This window comes from Lagopus muta, chromosome Z, assembly GCF_023343835.1.
Source record: "Lagopus muta isolate bLagMut1 chromosome Z, bLagMut1 primary, whole genome shotgun sequence".
In the NCBI taxonomy this organism is placed as follows: Eukaryota; Metazoa; Chordata; class Aves; order Galliformes; family Phasianidae; genus Lagopus; species Lagopus muta.
The window spans coordinates 4,522,167-4,549,926 of NC_064472.1; the positions used below are offsets into that span (position 1 = coordinate 4,522,167).

At 35.3% G+C, this 27,760-nt stretch overlaps 1 protein-coding gene across 1 annotated transcript in view; it reads left to right on the plus strand.

Moving 5' to 3' along the window:
• RIT2 (Ras like without CAAX 2) overlaps positions 1-27,760 on the plus strand; it is a 198,970-nt gene that overhangs the window by 54,707 nt on the left and 116,503 nt on the right. Inside the window, exon 2 of the mRNA XM_048932024.1 lies at positions 15,018-15,074. Within this exon, the coding sequence (XP_048787981.1) occupies positions 15,018-15,074 (57 nt within the window). The remainder of the gene's footprint in view (positions 1-15,017; positions 15,075-27,760) is intronic.

Sequence of the window (27,760 nt, forward strand, 5' to 3'; positions counted from 1 at the left end):
GAGGGTGGGAAGATTTAGGTTGGATGTCAGGGGGAAGTTCTTTACAGAGAGAGTGGCGAGATGCTGGAACAGGCTGCCCAGAGAAGTTGTGGACTCCCTGTCCTTGGAAATGTACAAGGCTAGATTGGATGGGTCCTAGGCAGCCAGGTCTAGTATTAAATGGGGAGGCTGGTGGCCCTGCATGTGGCAGGGGGTTGGAGATTCATGATCCTCGAAGTCCCTTCCAACCTTGACTATTCCGTGATTCTGTGTGATTCTGTGAAGCAGGATTTCATGCTTATAATACTATATATGTAAATATAAAAATACATATATATATATATATATATGTATTTTTATATTTACATATATATATATACACATATATATATATATACATATAAACACAACTGCAGACCAGTTATACAAAGTGAAAAATATCTTTTGTTGTAATATTTAGTTTTTGTGTAGGGCTGTGTAGCAATAATGCAAAACTTGGATTAAAAAGAAGTGTTATTTCACCCATTTTACGCTTTAAAGAGAAATGCAGCATAAAGAGTAGAAATGATAAACCTGAAGTTACTCATAAGAGCAGAAGCTTCCTGTGTAATTATGTGATGAGTTACCAGGCAAATTAGAGCACTTTGATGAAAAATTGAATGATGAAGTCATTTGCAGGAATTTGTTCCTTTTTATTTTTATTTTTTCTAATAAATGTTAACCTTTACTTATGTAAACATATTATTATGCCATAACCAGCTTTTAGTTCATCAGGTGTAACCAGCCTACCTGCAGTTGTTGCAAAATAATTTTAACATGACTTATGTACTGGGAATCACAAGTGTTTAGGTTTAGTGTATGTGTAAATTGAAGATCCTGTACAATTTTCACCATTTTTCTTCTAGCTGTGGCTGCCAAAATCAGAACTATTCTTATAGAGGATAAATGTAACCAAAGAAAATTCTACAGTGCAATTCTACAGTTCAGATGCAAAATTTTAGTGAAGCACAGTGCTTTAGATGCAATGGTTACTTTAGATGCTTACTCTATGGAATGCTAACAGTAGAAAAGTTGCATACTGGGAAAGATCACTATGTACCTATTGCCTTTCTTAAACTCTCATGTATATCTAACATGATGCTAAACCAAACAGACTTTTGGTCTAAATCCACCACAAAGCTTTGCTGAAGTTATCAGAGATATAGATGGATGATGAACTGAAAAAGCTAAAAACCATAATAAATGATGTGATTGTATTTGGACTTCATATATTCTTCCATTCATTTAAACTATACATATTTTCAATAAAGGAGAGCTCTGCACAGTTATTTATAATTTTTTCCTTCTGTGAAAGAAAACATATTTCTTTGTTAAAAATAATAGTGTGGGGCATTAGTTGATTTATTTTTGTACTAAAAACTATAAAATATAAGGCTATGTCTTCTAAATATATATTTCTTCTACTTTTTTTCTTTAAAAAAAAACCAAAACAACCAAAATTCTAAGGATTGAAATTATATTTGAAACTGACCAAAATTATACACAATGAATGCATTCATTTATTAAATGCAAATGCAAAGAACTATTAAGCTATTCTGACCCCAATGAAGGCCAGTAAAGATTTATCAGGGAAAACAAACAAACAAACAAACAAACAAAACATTATAACAGCAAAAATCAAATGAAATTTCTTCATTTAGAGAGCTGTAATTGATTTCAGAGGATCTCAGTTTATTTCCTGTAAGAACTTTATGGAAGAATCTGTGAAAGGAGAAGATCCCACGTGCTACCATCTATGTTGTTTAAAACTAAAGAGAAAACCTTAATGTAGGTAACGCTACATAATAGAATATTATTTTTACATGGAAAGTGACAGAAATTTTTCACCATCGTGCATTTAGGTGAGGTAGGATTTGAACACATACAGAACAACATCAAAGTGGTGTTCAGTGTTACAGAAGTAATGACTGCACACATAAGTCTTATGTAACAGTTTTAACATCCAAATTTTGTTTCTGCTTGTTGGATTTTATTTCCTTCATTTATTTTCTGTCTATAAATACTTGCCATTGAACGAAAGACTTTGCTGACTAAAATGCTGATGGCAGATGAGTCATTCCGTCACATATATATCACTGCAAGTACATTCAAAAAAGACCTGAATTTCCTCTTTTATGGTTAACTCTGTTGACTCACTTCTGAATCAGCATAGCACAGCGTCATCACACTGTTGGGACACAGAGTACTTCAGTAACCTCTCCTCTAATAGCCCCTGAATGTCCTCTCAGTTCCTCACTATCATGCACAATGAAACACTTGCATTTGTTATAATGAAAATCTGCATGTTGCTTTGTGTTTTAGGTAGTCATAAATACATCAGGGTTTTGATTTGTTTCTTAGTCAGTTCCAAATCCCTATCTGTTGAGAACTGAGCTGTGACGAGGCTGTACAATGAAGACAAAATTTCAATGTAGTAATACTGCAGGGATTAGGACAACATTAACTCATGTTCTGTGTTGGAACAGATGAATACAGCACCTTTGTCATTTTTTATGATTTTTGGTTATCAGTATACCACATCATAACATCATGTAGTGCACTAGGAGTTAAAGAGTTAATGCTCCAGTTCTGGGTACCTGTCTGGAAGAGAAGAATTACACAACCCAGAGGACTTTGCATTCAGAAAGGGGATATAAGGTTTCGTAGATCAGCTGACCTATCCTTTTTTGGCTTTCTCTCACCCTGCTGATCGACCTGTGTCTTACCTCAGCATTGTGGTAAGGCCTTTCCACTTTTTGGTCACTCTCTCATTATATTTATTAGCTTCAATTCTAATTATATTGTATTACAGTGTATTATCTTGCATTCCGATACCGTATTTAGTAAATTAGTTTGTTTCTCTTCACATCATTGCCATTGTTTCTAACTGTACAGGGTTCCCTGTTTCTCTTTTCTGAAGGCACACATTCACGAATCCCTCCAACCTTCTAGTCATGGAACTGGGCCAAACCAGCCTGTTGAAACTTTACTCTCTAGAAAAAAATTATTTCTGCTAAGCGTATCTGATTATGGAACAATTTTCTAGAGCAACTGGGAAAATGCAGAAATAGTTAAATATATACATGCATTTACTTAATTTTTGTTTTTGTTAACTGCTACTGTTTTTTACGTTGAGTCACCACATGTACCCATCAAGCTAAGGTGATGTATAGTAGCATAAAATCCTGAGACAGATAAGTCTTCACCAGAATAAATGACAAGAGCATCACGGAAGAAAGCCCATTGTAAAATACAGCAAATTTAGCTCAGAAGAATAGAACACTGAGAACTAGTATTTTCCAGGGATCCTAAGTATACCCAAGGTCATATCTGGGTCATGAGCCACTTCCTTCCAGCTGTTGGAAAAAAAAAAAAAAAACACAAAAAAAACCCACAAAACATTGTAAACCTTTTCCATGTTGCAGTATTTATAGCTCTAACACCTCTTATTTGAACTGAAGGTACAAACTTGAATAAGCTAACGTTGATTTCCTTTGCGAAAATACAGGCAGCCTTCAAGAACTGCTGTATGTATTTTTCAGCTTTCTGACCTCTTCAGTATCACACTAGTGTTATAATAAATTACTTCTTTTAGTGCTTGAAGTGCTGCCTTTCACACCCAATGATGTCTTGCAACCATCCCCATTGACAATATATCACCAGAATGTCATATGCACGTGTCAGACAATATGAATGCACTTTTGGAGATGTGAACTTCCTGTCAGGTTTGCAATGAAATGAAGAAGTGGATGAGAAGATATGTAGCAATTTTATTTTATCATCCTGATGCATTTTAGTCTTCCCATCGCCACTGCACTAGTAACTCGTACTTGTTTCCTAAGATGTTAGATCTCATGCACCTGATTTCATCTGGGTAATTTCATGATGAAGGGATTGATTGAGCCTGTTCTTAAATATGTGATGATTTTACTAACCTGATGTAAAATGAGCAGTTAAATTCACTCATAGCCAGACTGTATGCAGCAGTCTTGTAAATCTCAGTGATCTCTTTCCATATTGCTGCTCCTTTGATTGGTTGGTTGGTTGTTTTTGCAGGTATGGAAAAAAAAACAAAACAAAACAAAACAAAACATATATATATATATACATTTCTGACACTCAAATAATAAAGAGTTATTAGCTGAGTATAAAACTTGAAAAAAATCTCTCCCTAGATTTCTTCAGTGGTTTTACAGTGGTTATTAATTTTTTTTGTAAATGAAAAGTAAAGGAAAAACCTAATAATATACTCAGAGATAACTTCCTTTCCTTAGTCTTAACTTTGCTGTTTCAGAAGTACATTTACAAGATCAAGAAGCTCTACTGTTTCCATTTGCTTTGAATACTTGAAGCTTCTACTGGCTTAATTACCAGATTTCCTTTCCTCCAAAAACATAGAACCATGACACATGCAGAATGCCTTTTTCAATCTATTTAATATTTGCAGAGATCATATCCTAATAGCTGAATGCTTAGGACCTCTGAGGTGTTGTGCCTCCATGAAGTACCAGCAATCAACTGTGAAACACATACACCAGCAGTCTCCAGACTGATGGTTCGCAGAGAGTTTTAAAAGGCAGCATTTGAAAGGTTGGGAGCCAAATAAAATCAGGGCACAAAACTTGAATCCTTTCTCTTACCTGTCTTTATATTATTGCAGCTAAATTGTATAAAATTTGTATATTGCATATTTTAGTTTTGATAAATACTGGCAAATTTAAGAGTGGTCTTAGAATGAAAAAGGATCATCTTAAAACTTGAGTCTTTTTTTTCAACAGTTTCTTTTCTATATTGTTATCTTTGTGACTTTTACTCTGCATGAGCATGTTAGAAGTGGTGCTGATAGCAACATAGAACTATGTGGCCCCTATCCAGAAAGCTTAATATCCTCAGTCTCAGACTTTATCAAATGCTTGATTTTATTTTTGGATAGTTTTTTAAGTGTCAGCCTTTTTAATTTGGGTGTACGGTTCTGTGTGGAGGGAAGTAAACAGCAGAATAGCTTTTCTCTTCTCTAATCTTACAGATACTCTCTTCTAGTACAGTAGAAAAATATTCAGAACTCATGAAGTTGTAAATAATAATATGTCTTAGTGGTGACTACCTAGCTGAGGGAAAAATATTGCTTATATCTAACAAGCAAAACAATTTCAATTCAAAGTCATGTCTGTAGTAAAGAATGTTCATTCTTGTATATTGTGCAATGTTTATCTCCACTGAGATAAATATGCATTTAAAAATATAAGTTGGAAATGAATTATTGAGGATAGACTTCTGGGAATGATCAATTTTTTTGTGATTAATTCAGATTTTTGTTAACACTGTAGGATTGTTCTGGAGTCGGTCATTAGTAGCTTAAACAGCTCATTCAACACCATTGCTCTCACTGGAGAAAAATGTGTCTGACTTTAAAAGAATGAATCAAAGAATTTATGAGGAAAAAGAAAACAAACAACACTACAATAGCTTTCATTTTTTTTTTTTTTAAATTAACAAAGAAAACAAAGAAAAAGACTACATTTTAAACCACCAGATTAAATAGAAAATGCTAAAAATCAAGATTAGAAAGTTAAATATTGGTCATAAAATTTATAGTGTAAAAATGGATATATTTAATAGCAAAAGTCCGAAACTGATTTTGTATTTTCAGTAATTTTGATACCACCAAATACCAAACAAAAGCAGTAAATTTATCATTACTTGTTTTAATTTCCTCTTCTGAAATTCATCCAGATCAGTTTTCTTTGTAGGAGGCATCTTCCTTTCACTGAAAGTTCACTAAGAATCCTAGAATCCTAGAATCATAGAATGGCTTGGGTTGGAAGGGACTCAGGGATCATCACACTCCAATCTCCTTGCCGCATGCAGGGCCACCAACCTCCATATCTGAGAAACATAAAAAATCATTATTTTAAATACTGACACCTTTAAAAACATTTGAATTTTTGAGAGAGATGCAAATAGTAATTCTTCAAATCAGCACAGACAAATACAAACCTAGGCCTTATTAAGTTGGAGGGAACTCAGTTCTAAAAGTTTCTGAAAATCTGGATGAGTTAATAGTAAACCTCAGGATGAGTAAGAAAATAAAATCTTAAAGTGAATTATGTTTTAATCTGGAATATGGCTTTTTTGAGGAGTTAAAGAGTTGTATTTCTCCCTGCGATTTCTCATCAATTTCCTGGGGCATTCATTTGAAGTACAGAAAAGTTTGTACCATATTACAGAATAGCAACAGTTCTCCCACTCAGAATAGAAAACAGCTGCTGTCACTGCCAATTCATCACTGCTTGATATATGGGGTATAATTTCACAAAGAAGATATCAGAAGAGCTAACCACTAGTTTGTGTTAGGAAACCTAACAACAATGTCAATTTACCTCTTCCTGAAACAGCAGTAAGCCAAGACACAGCATCTCAAGTTGTCATTAAATGGAAACATACCAGCAGTTAAAAAAGGGGAGAGAAAGAGATGCTGTTGCTGAGATTCTTCTTTCCATGGAATGAGCTGGCTTTATCTCTTCTTGAAAGTCTTTTTCACAGTGAGTTAATATTACTTGAGATGGCTAACTGCAAGCCAGGGCATATATGTATAACTAGTCTATAGATTTTTATTGTTTGTTGTACTTCATAAAATTAGGAGGTCTATCCATTGACTTTAATCACGATGTGTCTATTTGTTAGAATTTTCTCTACCATTCTTTGAAATAACGTCAGAAAATTGAGTTAATCTAGCTTTATTCAATGTATTATGCTTTAAAAGCTGCATTATATTAGAGTCTACTTTAAAATCTTTTTATGTCATTAAATTTTGGATGGCTCACTAATGACAGGTTTAAGTTACCATAGGATTTTCCACTAAGTACACTATAAGACATTAAGTTCTCTTGCTGATGAAAGAGTGGGAAAATGTGCTAATAGCTGCACTTTCTAGAAGTAATTTCTTCATGCATCTTGTCAAACTTCGTAAGCTAAGTAGGGTAGGGAATACTCAGTATTTTTACAAGAGACTTCTCTGTCGGGGGTCAGGGAGATACTATGCAGGAAATAGTATACAAATGGTAGCAATTTACTTTGTCATTATTGTTAATTTGTGTCACATTATAGTGATGTCTACTACACTAGGAATAAATGCAAGTCTCAGCTGCTTCCTTGTTCTCTAAAACCTGAACAGAATTTTTTACCATGAATTTTACAATGTAGTGCATTTTATTTTGCTCCTGGTACTGAGTCTGGATATAGAAATTAAGTTAAAAACTTAAAAAATTAAACACACAAACAAACAAAAAAACCCTTGTTTTTCACTTGAATTTGCTGATTCAAAAGTGCTGGAATTTTGCAGTGAGAACATTTCTGCTGAAGATTTGCTTTAGGTCTCAAGTCCAGAATGAAGTTTCACTCACTTTCACACTTGATATACTCTACTCCCTGCTGCACAGTTCCAAGACAGCTTAGCATGGGTTTTTCCACTGTTCACATTTTCAATAGAAATAGCAAGAATATTTTGAGATATACTCTGAAATTAATAATTAGATTCATTCAAAATGGGTCCCAGACTACCTTTTTTTTTTTTTTTTTTTTTTTTTTCTTCTTCTTCTTCTTCTTCTTTCCTGTGTCTCTGGGGCAAAAAGGAGATTCTGCTCGTCTGGTAGATGTCCTAATTATTAATTATTTCCCTTTACCATGCTGGTAGATAGAGCCACAACATAAAAATTCTCTAATTTGTTTCCTCTTGATGCAGAAGAAACTATTAAAATTTAACCATTCTCCAAAAGAAGATGTTTCCTGTTTTCCCTTGTCACCATCAACTTTGTTTTCACACATTTCCATTACACTCTGCTCTTAATTTCCAATGGTTAGAAGTACAAAACAAGATAAACTTTTTTTCTTCTCCAGTCCAAATTGCAAGATTACCTCTTCCAAATCAATCACTAACACTATAAATGTTCTGGGATTTTTATTTTTTATTTTTTTCTCTTGAGACAAAATTTTGAGATATTTCCCCCATAAATTTTTTTGCTATGCTTTTGCCAAGAAGATGGTGAGGAAGTATCTGTGATTCTCTGAAAGGAGAGAAAGATCACAACTATCCTGGGAAGAAAATAAGGATGCAAGAGAGTCAGAGCTGTCAATTATAGCTTGAAGGCAGGAGAAACAGGGAAGCTTTGTAGAGGATGAAAATACACAGGTTGCCCCAAAAGTAATGCCTTTTATTTTTTTCCATGGTAACTACAACAGATACAAAGAGCACGATAACACTGATAGAACACATTCTAAGCTACAAAACAACATTGCTCAACATAGACATCATTATTAACTATATGTTTTTACCAGCAGTGAACAAGACCCTGCATGCTGCACTTAAAAAAATTTGCACCAGCTGATCAGTTACCATCACCACTGGTGAAATGCTCTACCCTCCACACCACTGTGCTCACATTCAATGGATGGTCTCAATAAACGTTCAGCAAATTTCAGTCAGTGTCAGTGGGTGCCATTTTTTTCACGTGGAAGAGTTCAGTGACACAACTTTGTTCATATGCACCTCCTTGTCAGACTCCATTTTGTCAGATTGCCTTTCTGTTGCCATTCAGCCTCTACTGTGATATTACCAACACCTGCCTCTGACATCATGGGCTAATGTAATAGAATATAAGACATTACTTTCAGAACAGCCCTCATAATTTTTTCAGGAGACAATGCTTTCTTGTGCAGTGCTTTCTGCAATTCAATCTTTAACTAAGACCCATTCAAAATAGAAGTCTCTATCTTAGCAATACAGTGGACTAAAGAAAGAATCCTCTAGTTGTTCTGGGAAATAAGATCTCTATTTTAAATGTAATGTATATTTGTTGTTGCTTTTGTTTATTTTAATAGTTGCATTCAGATTTAATTCAAAAACCTCTTGCTCTTTACGAGTCTACTATTTAGCTACTTAATATTTGCTTTGGATGCCCGTTTTATAAGTTGAACCTATTACTTACTTATCATCAACAGTGGAAAAAGCATTGCTACATCACTTACCCTGTATATGCAGTAGGATGTTGTAGAACAGTCTTCCGTACTTTTCTTGTATGCCAGAATAAATTTGACACAGAGAAACAAAATTTATTCTGCCCTCATTTCACAGTGAACACTCGATAAATAATATATTATAATACCTAAAAAATTAATAATTGCAGTGCATGGTCTTTGCAGCATTCTTTTGTCAAAGCATGCAGTAAATCTCAAATCCTATTTCTTACAAAATATAAGAGTAGAAATGGTTGCAATGGGTCAGAACAAAGTTACCATTAGGCTGTGTGCTCTCAGTGAATTTAGCCTGTAGCAATTCTTTGGGGAAGAATATATTAATAAAATAAACTATATCAAAACTTCTTGAAAAATCTCACATTCTTCAGCACTCTGAAGTAAAAAAGCACCTTTGTCGTGGAGTTAAGATCTCTGAGTTTATTAGAATTAATTATAAATTATATGTACCCACTATTTTAAATCCTGCAATATACTTTGTCTTTTACCATATAATAAGACAATAATGTATTTAGCTATACCCTTTGCTTTAAAGTATTTTATCAATGGATATTTAATTGATAATTTAATCCTTTCTTCTTTGTATTTTGAGAAGATTATCATTATCTACTTACCTTTCCACAAGTACACAAATCTGTATCAGCCTGCATTACACATCTATCTTTTTTCATTTCTTTTTGACCCAAATAGATAAAAACAATTACCACTCACCTACCTTCTGATAGATGTAATGTTTAATCACTATGGATATTATGTGTTCACATCCAACACAACAAATGTCTTATCAGTGGAAAATTGGTTGTCCAAATGATTCTGAGAAGAGTCAGGTTATTCATATACCCTTCCATATAGTAGGTGTTTTGGCATATATATATTTAAGTTAGCTACATATCATAATAAGATAGTTTGGATGTCCTTTTCACCAGCATCAAACTACCTCTGATTTTTGATCTTTTAGTAGTTTGGTAATTTTTTCTACATTGGTTAAGCACTTGTAGGTAACAATATTATTTCATTAATCTGACTAGTTCTGTTTGCATTCAGGTGACTGCAGTTGACATTTAAATTGTACTGTGATCTAAATTAAGCACCCACAGATAAAATAAATACATTTAAAAATGAATGAGGAATACTGTGTATCAAAATTCATAATCCTTTGTGGCCTGGAAACCTGTCATTTGATATGATTCTATTTCATAGAATTGTACCATAGAATCATAGAATGACTTGTATTGGAAGGACCCAATCCCCCATCGTAAGCACGGTTGCCACCAACTACGTCAGGCTGCCCTAATCCTCATCCAAACTGGTTTTATTTCGTCAGATTTCTCTGAAAATGGTAGAAAAATAAGACAGAGTGCAGTGTCTCAGAAGTGCAGCATATTCTGTTCAAAGAAAATGGGTTGATTCTGACTGCTTAAAAAAAAAAAAAGCTTCCCCTGAAAAGCCCCTTTATAAAATGTCTGTGATCAAAAGCCCAGTGACAGGACAAGGGTTTAAGCCTACTTCAGTAAGCTTTAACAGGAAATGGTTTTTTTTTTTTTTTTTTTTTCATTTTGAAGAACATGCAGAAGAAGATTGGTTACAATTCTCATATACTATACTCCAATTTCCTTATTTTTTCTTGGGTTTAAGAATTTAATTTTAATTAAAATTTTAAATTTTAATTTTCTTAAATTTTATTTTTAATTATGGAGAAGATCAAAGAGTACCTTCTGAATACCTGAATTCCTTCTGTCTGAGAAAACAAAACCATGTAGCCTTCTTCCTGGAGAAGGTACCAACCCACTTGTAGAAAGTGATGAAACACTCAAGACACTGAAAAGGTTATATACCCTGGTGATTAGGAGATGATCTGGAAAAAAAAAAAAACAAAAAACAACAACAACAAAAGACCTCTCTAAAAGGGTTGTTATTGCAGTATTTTTGGAGTAAGGAGCATTTAATAGAGTTTATATTCACCATCTCCATTTCCATCTGAAGTAAGACATTTATAATAAATTGTGCCATAAATTTATTTTCAGTTCTGCCAGCAAAGCACTGTGTACAACCTAGGTTGCTGCACAATGTTTAATGATGTCTATGAACACTCTTCTGAGAGAGAAATTTTACAAGTCCCAGTGGTTAACTTTCTGCTTATTTCACAATTGATTTCAATCCTCTTAGATCCTATGGATTTGATGAGTACGTAATGGATGTATTGATTTGGATCTGCCTCAGGAGAGAGGAAAAATGTTTACTGTGAGTGCTGGGTGTCCTCTGAGAATCCTGTTTTCATGTGTTAACAAGAGATTTTGGGATGCATAGCTCCAAGAAGAAGCAGACTGAGAACAGATAAACAGTAGTTTGCTTTAAAAAATAAACTTAGTAAGGAAAAGGCAGGAGGTAATGAAAACAGTTTAGTTTTGGTGTAAGCCCTCAGAAGACTCAAATTGTGTATGTGTAACCCAAATGAATAACATTTTTTGTAATGCTTCTGCATTTTGGAACAAACTAAACATATCACATTAAGTATTAATTTAGTCTTCAGAAACCACCAGCAATTATCAGATAGAAGACTAAATATGTCACTCTAGTTTTCCAGAAATAATGTTCTGGAAATTAAAGTGTCCAAACTTATGTAGTACTTAGAACTATCTTATCTAACAAATATAAAATATATCAATATCACAACAAGTAGATTTTTTTTTAATAATATATAAACTGAATGAGATTTTTTTATACATAGTTATACTCTCTGAATTATTAAGGATTTATAATGCTAACATTAACATTTGTCTATACTAAAGATGCAATAATTTGTTAACATGATAATAAATGTTTGATATTCCTTGTCTGTAATATTTTGTAAAACTATTTCCTTTACCCCATCATTCCTTTAGAATATAACTACGACAAACATTAAACAAATATAATGCTGTTTTAAAAATGAATGTATTTATACACAGGATTTTCAGAATGTGGAATTTCTTGTTCGTACTCTCTTCTGTTCAAGGTATTTGACACGTTCAAGATATAAGGCAGAACTACAGAGCCTTGTCTTTGCTGTTACATGTTATGACTGTTATTATGGTTCAGCCCATCTGTGATGGGCTATGATGGGATGAAGGGACCCACTGTCCCATGCCCTGAGAAAAAGGGTTGGGAAGAAGGGAAAAGGTAGGGATATGGGTCTAGACAAGAAAAAACAGTGGCACTGAGCTAAGGGAAACAACTAATCTACTAAATATGATAGCAGAATGAGAGATAATATGGTATAATACAAAAGAATTGGAATTGAGGCTAATAAATAGAATAAAATGAGATAGTGTCCCAAACTTAAGACCTTACTCTAATGTTGTAGATGAGATGGTCAGGAAGCACCCAGAGCAAAGGTGGGCAAAAAGAGTCAGTTTTGTGGCTCCCAGGCAGTTATATCTTTCCCTCTGAAAGGAAAACATAAATTGAATAATGAATTCTTCTGGGAGCTTTAGTTCATTCTTCTCTTCTGAGACCAGCTAACTGGAGTTACTGACAATCCATTAACTCTTTAACTCCCAGCACACTACTTGTTGTTCTGATGTGAAATACTGGTCACAAATCATAAAACTAAGACAGAATAATTATTATTAATAGTTACAATTCAGAAAGGATATTTATGTATTTATCTGTTTGTTTCTGTGTAAAATGGCCCCATATGCGCCATATAGAAATTTGAAAGCAGGTGTTAAAAACATGAAAAATGAAAATAATGAAATTGACTTGAAAAAAGTGTTTGTTTGTTTGTTTTCACTAATATGCATTGACTTTTTTTTTTTTTTCCTGGTTTTTGAGCAACTGGAATTCATTTCTTTTGCTGTTGAAGGCATTTTACTCACAGCTCTATGTCAGGCAGATTCCTTTACTTCTCAGCTGTTGTTTCTGAGGACTACTGACATTATGGTCACCTAGTGAGGCCTACATTTGTGCTTATTCAAAGTCTTTCAAGTTAACATGGCATGAGCAAAATGTAATGGTGGATATGACTGCTTGGCTTTCTACATTAATTGGAATCTGGTTGCCAGTAAGCCACATGTTCCAAACACTGCAAAGCAATTTTCCTGAAGGCTCTGCCCCCTCCCCACGTCAGAGGCATACATTGATCTAGATAACTAGATTACACTAATATTTCCAATAGGGTGATGACAAGCTTTATTAGGAAAAAAAAACACAAAACCCAACTGTGTTGGATGCAGAAGTAGACATAAACTATCACTTACATATGCCAGAACTGCAATTTATGATGTTTCGGAAATCATTACATAATTAGAGTTAACCTGATTGTTGTATTTATTTCACTTTTTATAAAATTATTGAAGATTTACTAGAGAAAGGAAAAGACATATATAAGATAGTTATAAGGTGATTAGTTGGAGGTCCATAACTAGTGGTGCTCTCCAGGGGTTGGTACTGGGTCTGATCATGTTCAACATCATCACTAACCTGATTGAATGGAGTTCACCTGTAGCAAGTTTGCAGATACAAAACTGAGAGAAGTGTCTGACACACCAGAAGCCTGTCCTGCCTTTAAACAAGACCTGGATAGACTGGAGAGTTGGGTCGAGAAGAACTTTATAAGATTCAGCTAGAGCACGTGCAGTGTCCTACACCTGGGGATGAACAACTGCACGCATCAATACATTTCAGGGGTTGGTCAGCTGAAAAAGGACTCAATTGAGAAGGACATGGTTGTTTTCCTGGTGGACAATAGATTGCCCATGAGCCAACAGTGTGCCCTTGTGGCCAGGAAAGCCAATTGCATCTGGGGATACATTAAAAAGATTGTGGCCAGGAGGTCGAGGGAGGTGATAATCCCTGGTGAGATCATACCTGGAATAGTGTGTTGAATTCTGGGCTCTCCAGTTCAAGAAAGGAATGACTGAGAACTGGGAGATTTTCAACCTGAAGAAGAGAAACCTCAGATGGTATCTTAACAATGATTATAAATATCTGAAGGATGGGAGTAAATGAATGGAACTGGGCTTTTTTGTGTTGCCCACTGACAGAAGAGTGTTAATGGGCACAAATTGGAACAAGGAAGAACTATTGAGAGTGACAGAGTGCTGGAACAAGGTGCTCAGAGAGATGATGGATTTTTCCTGGAAGATACTTGAAAGCTGCCTGAATGCTTTGCTCTGCGACCTACTTTAGGGAAACTGCTTCAGAAGGGGTGTTGGACTTGATAATTGCCAGAGATCCCTTCCAACCACTATAATTCTATGATTCCGTATTAGACTGTTTAACTGCAACACTTTATTTCCTACATTTTGCTACAATTTATGGGAATTTTAAGGTCTTTTTTTACTAGAAATTTTGTTTTGTTAGGAAAATAAATGAAACAATGTATTTTGTTAATTCAGATCAAACTATCCTGTTTTGTTTCTTTATTTATGTATCTATGCATTGGTTTGGCAGTCACAGTGGGGTGACTGACTTTACTAGTTGTCATCAGAGTGATCAGTGTTCCATAATCATCACAGAAACAACTCAGTGGCTTCATATATTTAAAAATAATAATAATAAAAGACCGATTTATTACTCTATAAAGCTAATTCACAATTATAATTGATTTGTTTAAATGCTGTCTATAGCACCTCGTGTAGCTGGACTATGACAGAACTAGAAATGTATTGCAAAAATTTTCATCACAGTGATATTCCTCTCTAGACAAGATTGAGTTAATAATATCTACCAGATGTTAAAAAGATGTAAAATTTTAAACACTGATAAATGCAACTTTAAAAAGAGGAAATTCTGTGAAATAACTTTTATCAGTATGTATCAGTGCCCAGTTAATAATATAAATGCATGCATCTCTCTGTAGACATAAGACAAAATTTTGATTCACTTTCTAAACTAATACTTGAATAAGTGAATTGTTTGTTGTTTTCCCTGATGTCATTTTGTATTGACAATAGCAATTTCTTTCTGATACTCTTTCTTCTCTCCAGCAATGACAATGCAGTTCATAAGCCATCGGTTCCCTGATTATCATGATCCAACTATCGGTAAGTAAAGATTTTTGTCTTCTTCATCCCTTTCCATCTCTCCACCGACTTGAGATTTCAACACTATGAGAAGTGTATCCTAAATAGTACTTGTAGAGAAAAATATTTGTAAACTTTAGATAAAAGTTTTGGTTTTTTTTTAATGACAATTACATAGTGTAGAAGTCACACCATAGTCATCTCTTGAAATATTTATGTAGTTTCATGCTCTACAATTAGCTATGTTAGAATTGCAGAACACAAACCAAAACTGACAAAACAGCAAACAATCTTTCAATGTATGATATCTAAATAAGGTCAAAAATCCAATCTGAAGTGTATTTTAAAATTTGTTATTGTTTTTGTTATTTTAGTGTCATTATCCAGTTTTAAACTATTAATTGACATTATCTTGAAATACAAAGTAATAATTGAATTTGATATACTAGAATCATTCTCGGAGATCCCATATTCTACTGACTCTATTGGCTTTACTGACATTACAACTTCAGGTAATGATAAATATTCACTTGTATCAGTAACATACTGAAAGTCATCATCTTTAGCTGTTAACAATTACCTAATGGCTAGATTACAATGGGACAATCAGAGATTGAAATAAGATCTGGAATAAGTTTTGATTGACTGAAATAAAATTTTTATTTCTACATCAGTGATTGTTGAAGCAAAAATAGGGGAAGATGGCAGAATCTGGGTCTGATATGTGAGAGTGAGTGAAACCATTAGTACTTATAAAAATTAGTTCAAAAGGAAAACCTAACATGTTAAACTAAAACATGTTTTTTCCTGATATCTTTGAGATTTTCAAAAGTTTTGAACTTAGGTCTAACCTTTTTAAAGTTGTTACATGGCTATATGTAGCAGCTGATGATTTAATTTCTCTTATTATTTCTTTAATAATCCATATTCCTTGGATAATAACTCCTCATAAACTTCTCAACTGTTTAAATTAAGGATAAAATGTATAAGGACTCTAAACCACTACTAAATTTATTAGTAACCATTAAAATATTCAAAATATCAAAAATAGAAACTGGAGCTATCAACTAAAGAAAGCAAAACAACTAGAGAATTTCCACATATTCATTTGCTGGAATCAGGAGAGAGGGGGAAAAGAAAAAAAAGTAAAAAAAAAAAAAAAAGTAAAAATTCAGATCTAACTGGAAAATAGTAGTAGTAACTAAATCCATTATGTTATGTATATACATCCAACTTTAATGATACACCTGCCATCTATATTTGTCTACATATTGCATTTTGGAATAATCTTAACTTATTGGTCTCTAGACAATATCAAAGTATGAATAATAAATAATCATAAAGAGAAGGAAAACTTACGATGCATTCTAAGTACATGCTGCAGGAATACCTAAAGGACCCAATCAAGATGAATGTCTCCTTGACACAGTACAGTTTTTTCTCTGTGAAATCAACACTCTAAATAGGAAAAGAGAATAGAATTTAAAGAACGGAGAAGTGAAATACTGAATTTAAACTCATGCAGCTGACTAAAGGCAGACCTGGAAATATGACTTTTGAGATTTATTTGTTCATCATTTTCACCAGAGAATGCTATGAGGACATTCTGAGAAAGATTTATTTTTTATTCATGGTCTAAAACACATGATAAACAACAGAGTGCAATCTTAGAGTAAGTATATATCTTTCCTGTTGGTTAAGTTTGTAGTACAACCATTCAAAATTGTACATAAATACAAAGAAACCCCCAAATAGGTGGTATTAATTGTTCTTACCTGTAATAACAAAAGTACTTTAAAATCTCTGTACCCCCCAAAAAAAGCATTTATATTCTTTAGAATTTTATTACTACTATTGAGAGCCTGGTCTCAAGTCACAAAACACCTCTCACTGTTTTCTGTGCATCTGTTGGTAAGTTTTCCATCAATTTACTAAAATTTTACAATTACAGATAAATTTCTGGGTTTTCAGAAAGAAGAATAATCCAAAATGACCATATCTAGGGCTAAGCTATGCTGATAAAGAAAGTTGCCTGTAAGGAAATGATTCTCTGGAGGTTTCAATGAGAATGAGAGGTTTCAAGGAGATGTTTCAAGTAGAGGCAACTTAGAGTGTTCAGGCAGAACAGTGAACTGTCCAACCAGAGTTCAGCTTCTCACAACAGATTATCAGGAAAAAAAAAAATATAGACCAGGTATGAAATGAATATTAATTCCAACAAAACAACAAAGCAGGAAATCCAGCATAACATTTAGCCATGTCTGTAGAAAATTCTCTCTCTGAAAATAATCGTATTGCCTTTCTTCTATGTCACCCATTTTAGGCCATTTTTATTTCTCAGCAATTTCTTTGCTATTATGGAACTAATGTTCTATCCTGGTCTTTTTGAATGTACTGACTTCTGATTTCATGTCCTTTGAGAATAATGTATTCTACCTACACTTAGTTTTTATCTATCTTTGGGAATTTGAAGGAATGACAGTTTCTGTGAGTACCACTAATGGGGGGATATTCTTTGAAAAATAAAGTTACACAGAGGATTTAAATGATAATAAATGGATTTCCATTGTCAAGTGTAGCAGAGCTGGCAGAACTGTAAGTGCTTTCTGAGAGTGCAAGAGCTCTCTATCCCCCAGTTTTTCTCCCCAGTGTAGAAAAATATGGAGAGGAGGAAGGAAACTGGAATTACTGAGCAAGGATCTCCAGTTCAAACTGAGAGATAAGAAGTGCATGTACAGGCAATGGAAGCAAGGTTTTGTCACCTGGAAAGAATGCACAGATGTAATCCAGACATTCAGAGATGGAATAAGGAGATCCAAGGCACAGATGGAATTGAACTTGGCAAGAAATGTGAAAAATAACAAGACAGAATTCTACAGGCTGTTTGATCAGAAGAGACAGGCCAAGGAGACTGTCCTCCTGCTGATAAATGAGAATGAAAAACTAGCTACAGCAGACATGGAGAAAGTGGAACTACTGAGCAAGACTTTTGTCTTGGTCTTCACTGGCAGCCAGGCTTGTGTCTCTCAGATCCCCAAACCTCACAGCCCTGAACTTGTAGGTGAGGCTATGAGAGCAAAATACCACACAAAGGAGGAGAACAAGTTCAAGACTGTCTCATGTGACTGAATGTGTACAGGTCTATGGGGCGAATCATGTTCATCCCAAGATCCTGAAGGAGCTGGCAGATGCAGTTGCTAAGCTGCTCTCCATTGTATTTGAAAAATTGTAACTATAAGGTGAAGTTTCTGCTGAATGGAAAATGGAAAACACCCGTCCTGTTCCTAAGAAAGGGAGAAAAAAAGGGAACTATAGGCCTGTAAGCTTCAAATCTGTGCCTGGGAAAATCATTGAACAGATTCTTCTGGAAGACATGTTAGGACAAATGAGAGATGAGGATGTGATCCAAGGCAGCCATAGTCTGTCATGGCACATAGTTTCTGACCAAATGGATGGTCTTTTTTGATAGAGTAATTGCATTGGTGGACAACTGATGGATAACTGATGATGTCTACTGGACTTGTGCAGTGTCTTTTGCAGGGTCTCATACCACATCCTAATCTTTATCTTGGGAACACATATGTTCAAAGCATGGATATTTGGTGGAAAAGGAATTGTTGGAAGGTCAGCCAGAGAGCTGTGATAAATGGCTCTATGTCCAGGTGAAGACTGATGATGAGTGGTGTGCCTCAGGTGTTGTCTTGGGACCAGTGTCTTTACATTCTGAACAGTGACATAGGTGATGGGATCAAATGCAACCTCAGCAAGTCTGCAGATGACAGCAAGCTGAGTGGTGAAAGCAATATGACGGAAGGAAGGGAATGCTTCCAAATGGATCTGAACAAGCTCAAAATGTGGGCATGTGACCTTCAACAAGGCCTCAGATATGTGTACAGACATGGAGAAAAACTCCTGGAGAACAGCCTTGCCAAGACACCTTTTATTAGTGGTCTTGGTAGATGTAGATCTTCATATGAGCCAGCAATGTGCACTTGCTGCCTGAAAGGCCAATTATACCCTGGGCAGCATCAAAAAAGAGGTGACAGCAAGGCAAGGGTGGTAATTGTCTCCTCTACTCTTCCTGTGAAGCCTCATCTGGAGTAATGTATTCAAATCTGGGACACAGTACAAGAAAGGGTTGGAGCTGTTGGAATGGGTCCAGGGGAAAGACATGAAGATGCTCAGAGGGCTGGAGCACATCTCCTATGAACACAGGCTGAGGGAGCCAGAGTTCAGTCTGAAGAGAGAACTCCAGGGATATTTCACTGTGGCCTTCCAGTACTCAAAAAGAGCTTATAAACAGTATAAACTTTCCATGCAGGTAAAGAGTGATAGAACACAGGGAGAAAATTGTAAACTTAAAGAAGAGAGATTTAGGTTAGATGTCATGGGAAATTTTCCTCTGAGATAGTGGTGAGGTACTGGAACGGGATGCCCAGAGAAGAAGGGATGTCCCATCCCTTCAGGTGTTCAAGGCTGTGGGGGAAGATGTAACTGAGCAGTCAACAAAGTTTATCAGACTCCTTGATAGACCCTTTCACTGTGAAACCTTGGGAATCTGGAGTGTAAGACAGAGAGTAAATGGTGTCTGTTTGAGTCTAAGGGTGAACAGGAGGTACTGTTTGTATGCACTGTTAATCTTATCACATTTAAGAAACCTTTCGTCCTTTATCACTGTTGTTTGGAAGAAGTTAGGCCAATTAACTGATTAGAGGGACAGGAATTTCTGGCTTGTAAGTGAATGGTATATAAGATGTATGTTGAACACAATAAAGAGAACGATTCTGAGAACTATTCTGATGCTACAAGAAACTGTGAGAGCTCTGTAACTTGACTGAACACCGACACAAGGCCAGGGTGAATGGGATGCTAGGTAAACTGATCTAGTGCCTAGTTTAGTGGTTGGCAACCCCGCCCACAGCAGATGTTTTGAAATTAGATGATGTTTAAGGTCCTTCCACTCAAAACCATTGTATGATTCTGTAATTCTGTTAATATGATATTTAAAATAGTTTAATCTCTCTCTCCGCTTTCTGTTGATTCTGGGGAAACATTTTTACATCAGTATGAAGAAGACAGAGGACAATAAACTCTACTCAAAGCACATAGGCATAGGATAAATGTAATCTGATATTCTAGGTAAGAACAAAGCCACAGCAGATTTAATTCATTCACAGAGCCACAAAAACATCTTGTAATTATTAGGAACAAAATAGCAAAAGCAAATAAACTATAATAGTTTTTGCTGAGCCCTAAGAAATGTGTTGGTTTCTGTTGCTACGTTGTTTGGTTTGTTTTTTGTTTTTTTCTTTACAGAGAGAACATATTTTATGTCTGGACCTACAGTTGGTTTCATACATTTGGTCCATGGCCAATTGACTTATATTGTATGATGTTTAGAAGATTTTCTTTTTGTCCTTATTTAGTTTTTATTTTATATTTCATTTGTAAATTAACATGGCATTAAGTTTTAAGAAGAGTGTAAATAAAAATAGATCAGATACCCTGTAGCCTTCTCTTCTCCAGGCTGAACAACTCCCAACTCTCTCAGTCTGTCTTCATAGAGGAGCTGTTCCCTCCTTTGGAACAAATTTCTATGCCAAACACATACACATATTTCAAATACATTGATTTAAAAAATTAAAATAGAAGTAAATAGAAGCAAATAGAAGTGGAAGTATTTACATGTTTTTCTTTCACTTATGTTTATCATATATAGGTGTAGTTATATTTTTGAATAATTTACTGGTCACTATGGAAAAATCAACACTTTTTAAGTTCAAGACTATTTTGAGGCAAGCATGCTTTTATTTAAGAGATAAAGCTGTTTGTTGCTTTTTTTTTTTTTTTTTTTTTTTTTTTTTTTCTCAAGTGATTGTCTTAGTTTGGAAAAGTTAAGATGATGACAAATTCAGACTTAAGATTCTGTAAGATACAAATAAATTTGCTTACATGTAATTGTACAAATCAAACTGTTAATATTTGTTTAAAATAAAGACTGAACATTGATTGAAAAAAATAATAACTAAAGTGTTATTTTAGTGCTTTCACTTTGAGTATAATTCTATTTCAAGATAAACAGAAATAACAATGCTACTTTAGGCTTGGTACAAGCATCGCAATTCTGAATTTTAAGACAGAAATATCATTTTTCTAAGTGAGTGGGGATGGGAAAGAATAAATTAATTAGATAGATAATATTTGGGCAAAATTTCAAAGGATAGCACTTTATGAAAATGAAATTATTTATTTCAGCATGCATTTAATATTTAATTGCAGTCAACATTGGGAACAATTTCCAAAAGGCAATGGATGTGATTATTTTCTGGAACAAATGGATTAGAGCAATTTGCACTCTGTACGGTCTTTGGCAATATCACAGCAAGTTAATGCAAATAGAGTGGCAGGAAAGGAAGCATGACATAGTGAGGCACACTGGACAGCTTCCAGGATGCTCATTAGCCATGTGACTTATCTTAAAATGAATACATAATGCAAAAGAGATGCAAAAGAATCTTCCTGTTTTGGTGAGATATCACTGCATGAGATTGTGTCAAATGAGCAGTTGAGGGCATTAAAGCTGTGTCAATGCCACTCTTTAATTGAAATGGGTGTGGGATGGGAGGCACTTTAACGCACATGAATTTCCATGAGGTTTTCTAACAAAGAAATGCATTCACCAATGCATTAAATATAATGCATTTAAACTCATCTTTAATATGATGATGGAAATGTGTAGGTGAATTTCAGAAAAAAAGAAAAAAAATAAAACGTGACTGAGAAACATAATATGTAGCACAGCAAAAATCCCCTCAAAACTACATATATATATAAAAAGGAATACATCCATTATCTAGGTGTGGTAATGGAAAAAGTAGAAAATAAGAGAACAACATGTCCTATTGAAAGGAAAAAACAATTGCAATTCAAATTTATTTTTATAGTACTTATCAGGTTTCTAGATAATTTCTACTGTTATTTTAAACAAATATATATTTACACTCCAGTCCTAATTTATTTCTCATTCTCATTTTGCCATAGAAGGTAAAATATTTGGATCAGATTGAGCACGCTGCAGTTAGATTTGAGCTCCGAAATTATTTTTTCTATTGCAAAATTCATAAATCAATTGCTAAATAGTCACCATAGTCTTTCATTCATCATTTTTCATAGATTTATTATCCATATCTGAGATAGGATAAACAACTCATATGAAATGACCTAGAATTAGTACAGTTTGTCTCCACATTTTTCTCTGAGGATATTCAGAGTGATTCTGTAGACTTATCTAAACTATGTTTGTGTTCTATATTCATCATCATTTAGTATTGTAAATAGAGAATTCCAATGAATACTGTTGAGTGCATTTGAACTGTATTCGTAAGCATAATTTATATAATTCATTTTTATTTTTCTATCTGTTAGTATTGTAGAATTATAGAATCATATAACTCTTAGAGTTGGAAAGGACCTTTAAAGGTTATTTAGTCCAACTCCCCTGCAATGAACAGGGACATGCACAGCTACCCAGGACCTGATCCAGCCTCATCTTGAAAGTCTTCAGGAACAGGGCAACCACCACATCTCTGGGCAACCTGTTCCAGTGCCTCACCACTCTCAATGTGAAAGACTTTTTCCTTATGTCCAACTGAAATCTACCTTCTTTGAACTTGAAACCATTTCCCCTTGTTCTATCACTACAGACCCAGCTAAGATTCTGTCCCCTTCTTTCCTGTAGTGTACCCTTTACATGCTGAAAGGCAACTATAAGGTCACCTCAAAGCCTTCTCCATATTGAACAGCCCCAGCTCTCAATAGGCCCTTGCAGCAGATGTGTTCCATCCCTTGGATCATTGTTGTGGCTTGTCTCTGGACGTGCTCCAACAGGTCTGTGTCTCTCCTGTACTGAGGACTCTTGAGGATGGTGACACACTGGTACAAATTGCTCAGAGAGATTGCGGATGCCCCATCTCTGGAGGCATTCAAGGCAAGACTGGATATGGATCTAGGCAGCCTGGTGTAGTCATTGGTGACCCTGCCCATGGCAAGGAGGTTGAAACTAGATGATCTTTGAGGTGCTTTTCAACCCAGGCTGTTCTATGATCCTATGATTCTATAATTCTGTGACTCCACATTTGCATGCAGTACTCCAGGTGAGATCTCACCAACATACAGTAGAGGGAAAGGATGACCTTAATCTTTTGACGCAGCCCAGGATATGGTTGGCTTTCTGGGTTGCAAGGGCACACTGCTGGTTCATGTCCAGCTTACCATCCACCAGTATACCCAGGACCTTTTTGGCAGGGCTCTGTTCAACCCTTTCATGCCTCATCTTGCATTGATAGTGGATGTTGCCTCAATACAATTGCAAGATCTTACAATTGGATTTGTTGAACCTCATGAGGTTCTCCTGTGCCAAATGCTCGAGCCTGTACAGGTCCCTTTGGATGGCATCCCACCTCTTGAGCATGTTGACCGCACCCTAAATCTTGTTGTTCAGTTATTCATTATAGTTATTATTCAGTTCTAAACAGGTTTCATGCAAGATTTAACCAAAACAACCAATTAAATTCTCGAAACCCAAAACTAATATTTGGGACACACAGTGTCATTGGCTTCTTTGTCAAATTCATATTTTCCTAAAAATATAATGTATCATGAAATTATTTGAGGTATTTACTCCAGGTGACAGCTCACTGTCATTTACCATTTTCAGATATTCAGAAAATAGTGTTTAATCTTATAATTTTCTTTTGTGATATAAACAGCAGTAGACAGGCAAATGCAGACTGTCTTACTAGAGTCAGTGGCTCAGAGAGCTTTTCCCACATTTGTCATTTTTCCCCTATCATTTTACCAGACACTTTCTCAGAGGCTGGAAGGTTAACCAGAATACCTTCACTAACATTTAGGCCTGTAATCTTGTGTTGGAAATCCAGTTGTCTGTGTCCATCACTCATGCTTTAAGAAAACACAACATAGCACCTCTGCTAGTAGATTCACTTCCATCATAGATAAACAAAGCAGTAGTTGCAGTTACGATTGTCTGCAGTGCCCTTTGAGATCTCAGGGAAGGAAATACAGTAGAGAGGAGAAACAGTTAGTGCTACAGAGCTAAGAAAGCGCTTCTTTACCCTGAAGCATGGACAAGGAATGGTGCACCTACTGCCTTACTGTACAAACAAACTCTGGAGGCTTTGCAACTATCTTCTGAGATATGGGACAAATCTGACAGGTAGTGTGGGAAAGAATGAAGTCCCATTCCTCTCTTCATGTCCTCTCTCAGCCTTCCTGATTCTCTGCCACTCATTGTACAACACTGCAGGTTGATTCAGCACTAGTTCAGTAGAATATTAGAGTAGAGTCTTCCGGACACCCCTCTTCTGAGGCAGCCTAGGATACCATTGGCCTTTCAGACTGCAAATGTGCACTGCTTGCTCAGTTTTTCATCTACCAGGACCCCTAGATACTTCTTGGCAGAGCTACTCTCAACAATTTCTTCTCTCAGTCTACATACATACCTGGAATTACCCTGACACAATTGCAAAACCTCGTTTTGTATGCTTTGTTGAATCTCATTTAGTTCACATGGGCTCACACTGAAATTATCCAGGTCCCCTTCAATCCTTTCCTTCTGCCATATGAAATGCATGACTCAGAGATTTTGCTATTCCATCATTTGTGTCACTGATCTAGATGTTAAGAAGCACTGGTTCCAAGACAAACTGCTTGGGTGCATCAGTGCAGTGATCAGTACATCAGTGATGGCCTCCACTTGGATACAGAGTGACTGAAAGGACTCTGCAGAGAAGGGCAATAGGATGATCATGACTCAACAGTGTGCCTTTGTGTTTAAGAAGGCCAATTGTATAGCAGAGTATGTTAAAAAGAATGTGGGCAACAGGTCAAGGGAGGTGATCCTGCCCTTCTACTTTGCCTTTATAAGGTCACATCTGCAGTACTGTGGCAGAGGACTGCCAGAAAGTCCAGTAGAGGGCTACAAGGATGATTTATGGCCTGAAGAATCTCCCTAATGAGGAAAGGCTGAGAAACCTGAGACTGAACAAGAGCCTGAACAAGAGAAGACTGAGAGGGGGGCTTATCAATGCCCATAAATATCTAATAGGTGGGAGTCAAATTAATGGAGACAGGCTCTTTTGAGTTGTGTCCATCAACAGAAGAAGGTCTAATGGGTACACACAGGAACATAAGAAGTTCCATATGAACACGAGGAAGAGCTTCTTTACTTTGAGGGCAACAGTAATGGAACAAGCTGCCCCAGGCTGTGGAGTCTTCTACTCTGAAGATATTCAAGACCTGCCTGGATACTTTATTGTGTAGCCTACTGTAAAGAACCTACTTTAGGACTAGATGATCCCCAAAAGTCTCTTCCAACCTCTATGATTCTGTGATTTCCTTACTATTCTGTCTTATAAAGAAAGCAAATAGATGAACAACTCTATTTAATTTCCCAGACATGTCTGTCCAACATCTGTTTACTGTGTCTAGGTTAGGACAGATAAGTATTTCTCCTATGTAATGCTATGCCTCATCGTCACACTCATGAAAACACCACTGCTCTTTAATTGACAATTATTCTTGCTTAACATCTATCTTTCATTAACACTCTTTTTGTTGGAATTAAGATATACTCCTGCCTTGACCATCTGTTCTTCCCCACTGAGAAAAGCATCAATGGAAGATCAAAACATAGTTTATAATCCTTCTATTCCTCTGCACACTTACTAGTTTAACTGCGTACCCGCTAAACAGAGAGAAGAAAAATAATCAATAACTCTGTATAATAGCATTTTAATTGCTATTTCTGACCACTGGATAGGCAGAGTAAATTTTAAGAAGAAAAAAATACCCTTTCCTTCTAAATTTGAAAATATCAGAGCATTTCGGATGTATATTCTGTAATAAGGATAGAATAAAAATTACTTGATAATAAATATCATACCCAGAGGTTAGAAAAAAATCAGTCAAGGATAGAATGATTTTTAAATAAGCAAATATTTATTTAAATATATAAAAATATTTTATGCTGGACTGTTCTACATAAACATAAGCTTTTATTTTATTTATTTATTTATTTATTTATTTATTTTTTGTATCAGCTTCAGACAGGCCACAGACCTTGTATCTCAGAAACTAGTATGAATGATTTGACACATTCCAACAATCTTTCCCTCATCCTGCTTTTCTTCATCAAATTTCTAATAAGCTGGAGTATCAAAAGGAGTGGAAGAGTTGTTTTTCTAATCATAGACAAGCTTTTCCTCAGAGGTGAGCTCTTCAAGCCTCCTTTAAGGGTTACAGTGATGAATCAAACATTGACCTGTCACAGAATTGGGACAGCAGTTCTCCCTTGGGTTCTGAGTTCTTATAGGGCTTTTAACAACATTCTGTATACACACTTTCATCACATTGAACCACTCATGTAATCAGGAGTATTCAGTTCTCAGTTTATGGATGCTGATCAAGCATAAGTGTGAGCAATGTATCCATGTGGATGGTGACTTGAACAAAAAAAAGTATGTAAATTTATTCAGAACTATAACCCAGAGTGAAGTCACAGGTAGTTTTTTGGCCTTTAACTCAAAACGGAAATATACAGCAGTTCTAGAGCACGATTCATCTCACTCTGATGTTTACATTTCAGGTTGATCAGATGAATAATGTTCTCCAGTGTTAAATACTACCGTGAAATCTCAGGATCTTAGAGCTATGTCAGGACAGCATGCCTTTTAACTTAGTCATAAGTACATAGAAGTTGAGAAGATTCAGAGGTCCTGGAAACTACATGGCTGAAGCTTCAGTGAACACTGAAGTCATTCTGAGGCTTTATCTCAGAGACAAGTAACTATGACTGAGACCAAGAACTTAGAAGTCAAATTGAGACTTGTACTCTCTTAGATCGCATGTAAAACTTGCTTTCCTGTTTCCTGTTTCCTGTATACCATCTTATGTTAAAAATATCTCTTAAATGATTTTTTGAAATTGGAAAAAAGACTTAAGTTGTGGTTGGCTGGATGTGGTAATTCATCTCACTAAATTCTAAATTTTTCATTACAAGAAAGATGTCTCTATTAACCTTTCTTTCATGGAAGCCAGCAGCCATCTACACCTTTCTAAATCCAAGGCACCATCCATGCTAATAGCCATGCAGATATAGTCACCTTCTTAATTACTCCACCTGAAATTATGAGAAGTGAATTCATAGCTGTCAGATCCTCCCACTCAGTAGCACAATCGTGGACTTGAAAGAGAAGTGAAATTGCTACCTACTATTCTTGTTCCCCAAGATAAGTGTACTTGGACTCGTGTTAATTATCATGTTTTGATTAAAGAAGACTACTTTGTTCACTTTGTTCATGTACATCTTTGAAGTAAATGACATTTTTCTGGAAGCAGAAAAAGTAATGATATTTCTTTATTAATCATTAGTGCATTATCTACATTGCAAGTGGCTTCTAGTAGTAAAGCATGTGCTACAACAAAGATTTGCTGAAATTATCTTTAATTCTGATTTGTAAACAAACAAACAAAAGAAACATTTGCAAGAATTTGCATTTTCTCTTCTAGAACTGATTCTAAAAGAAATACTTGTCACTCAAGTGAATAATCTTATTCATACAGATGAGATAACCTATAAGAAAAATATAATTCATAATGACGCATATAAATTTGGTCATTTCTCTGCA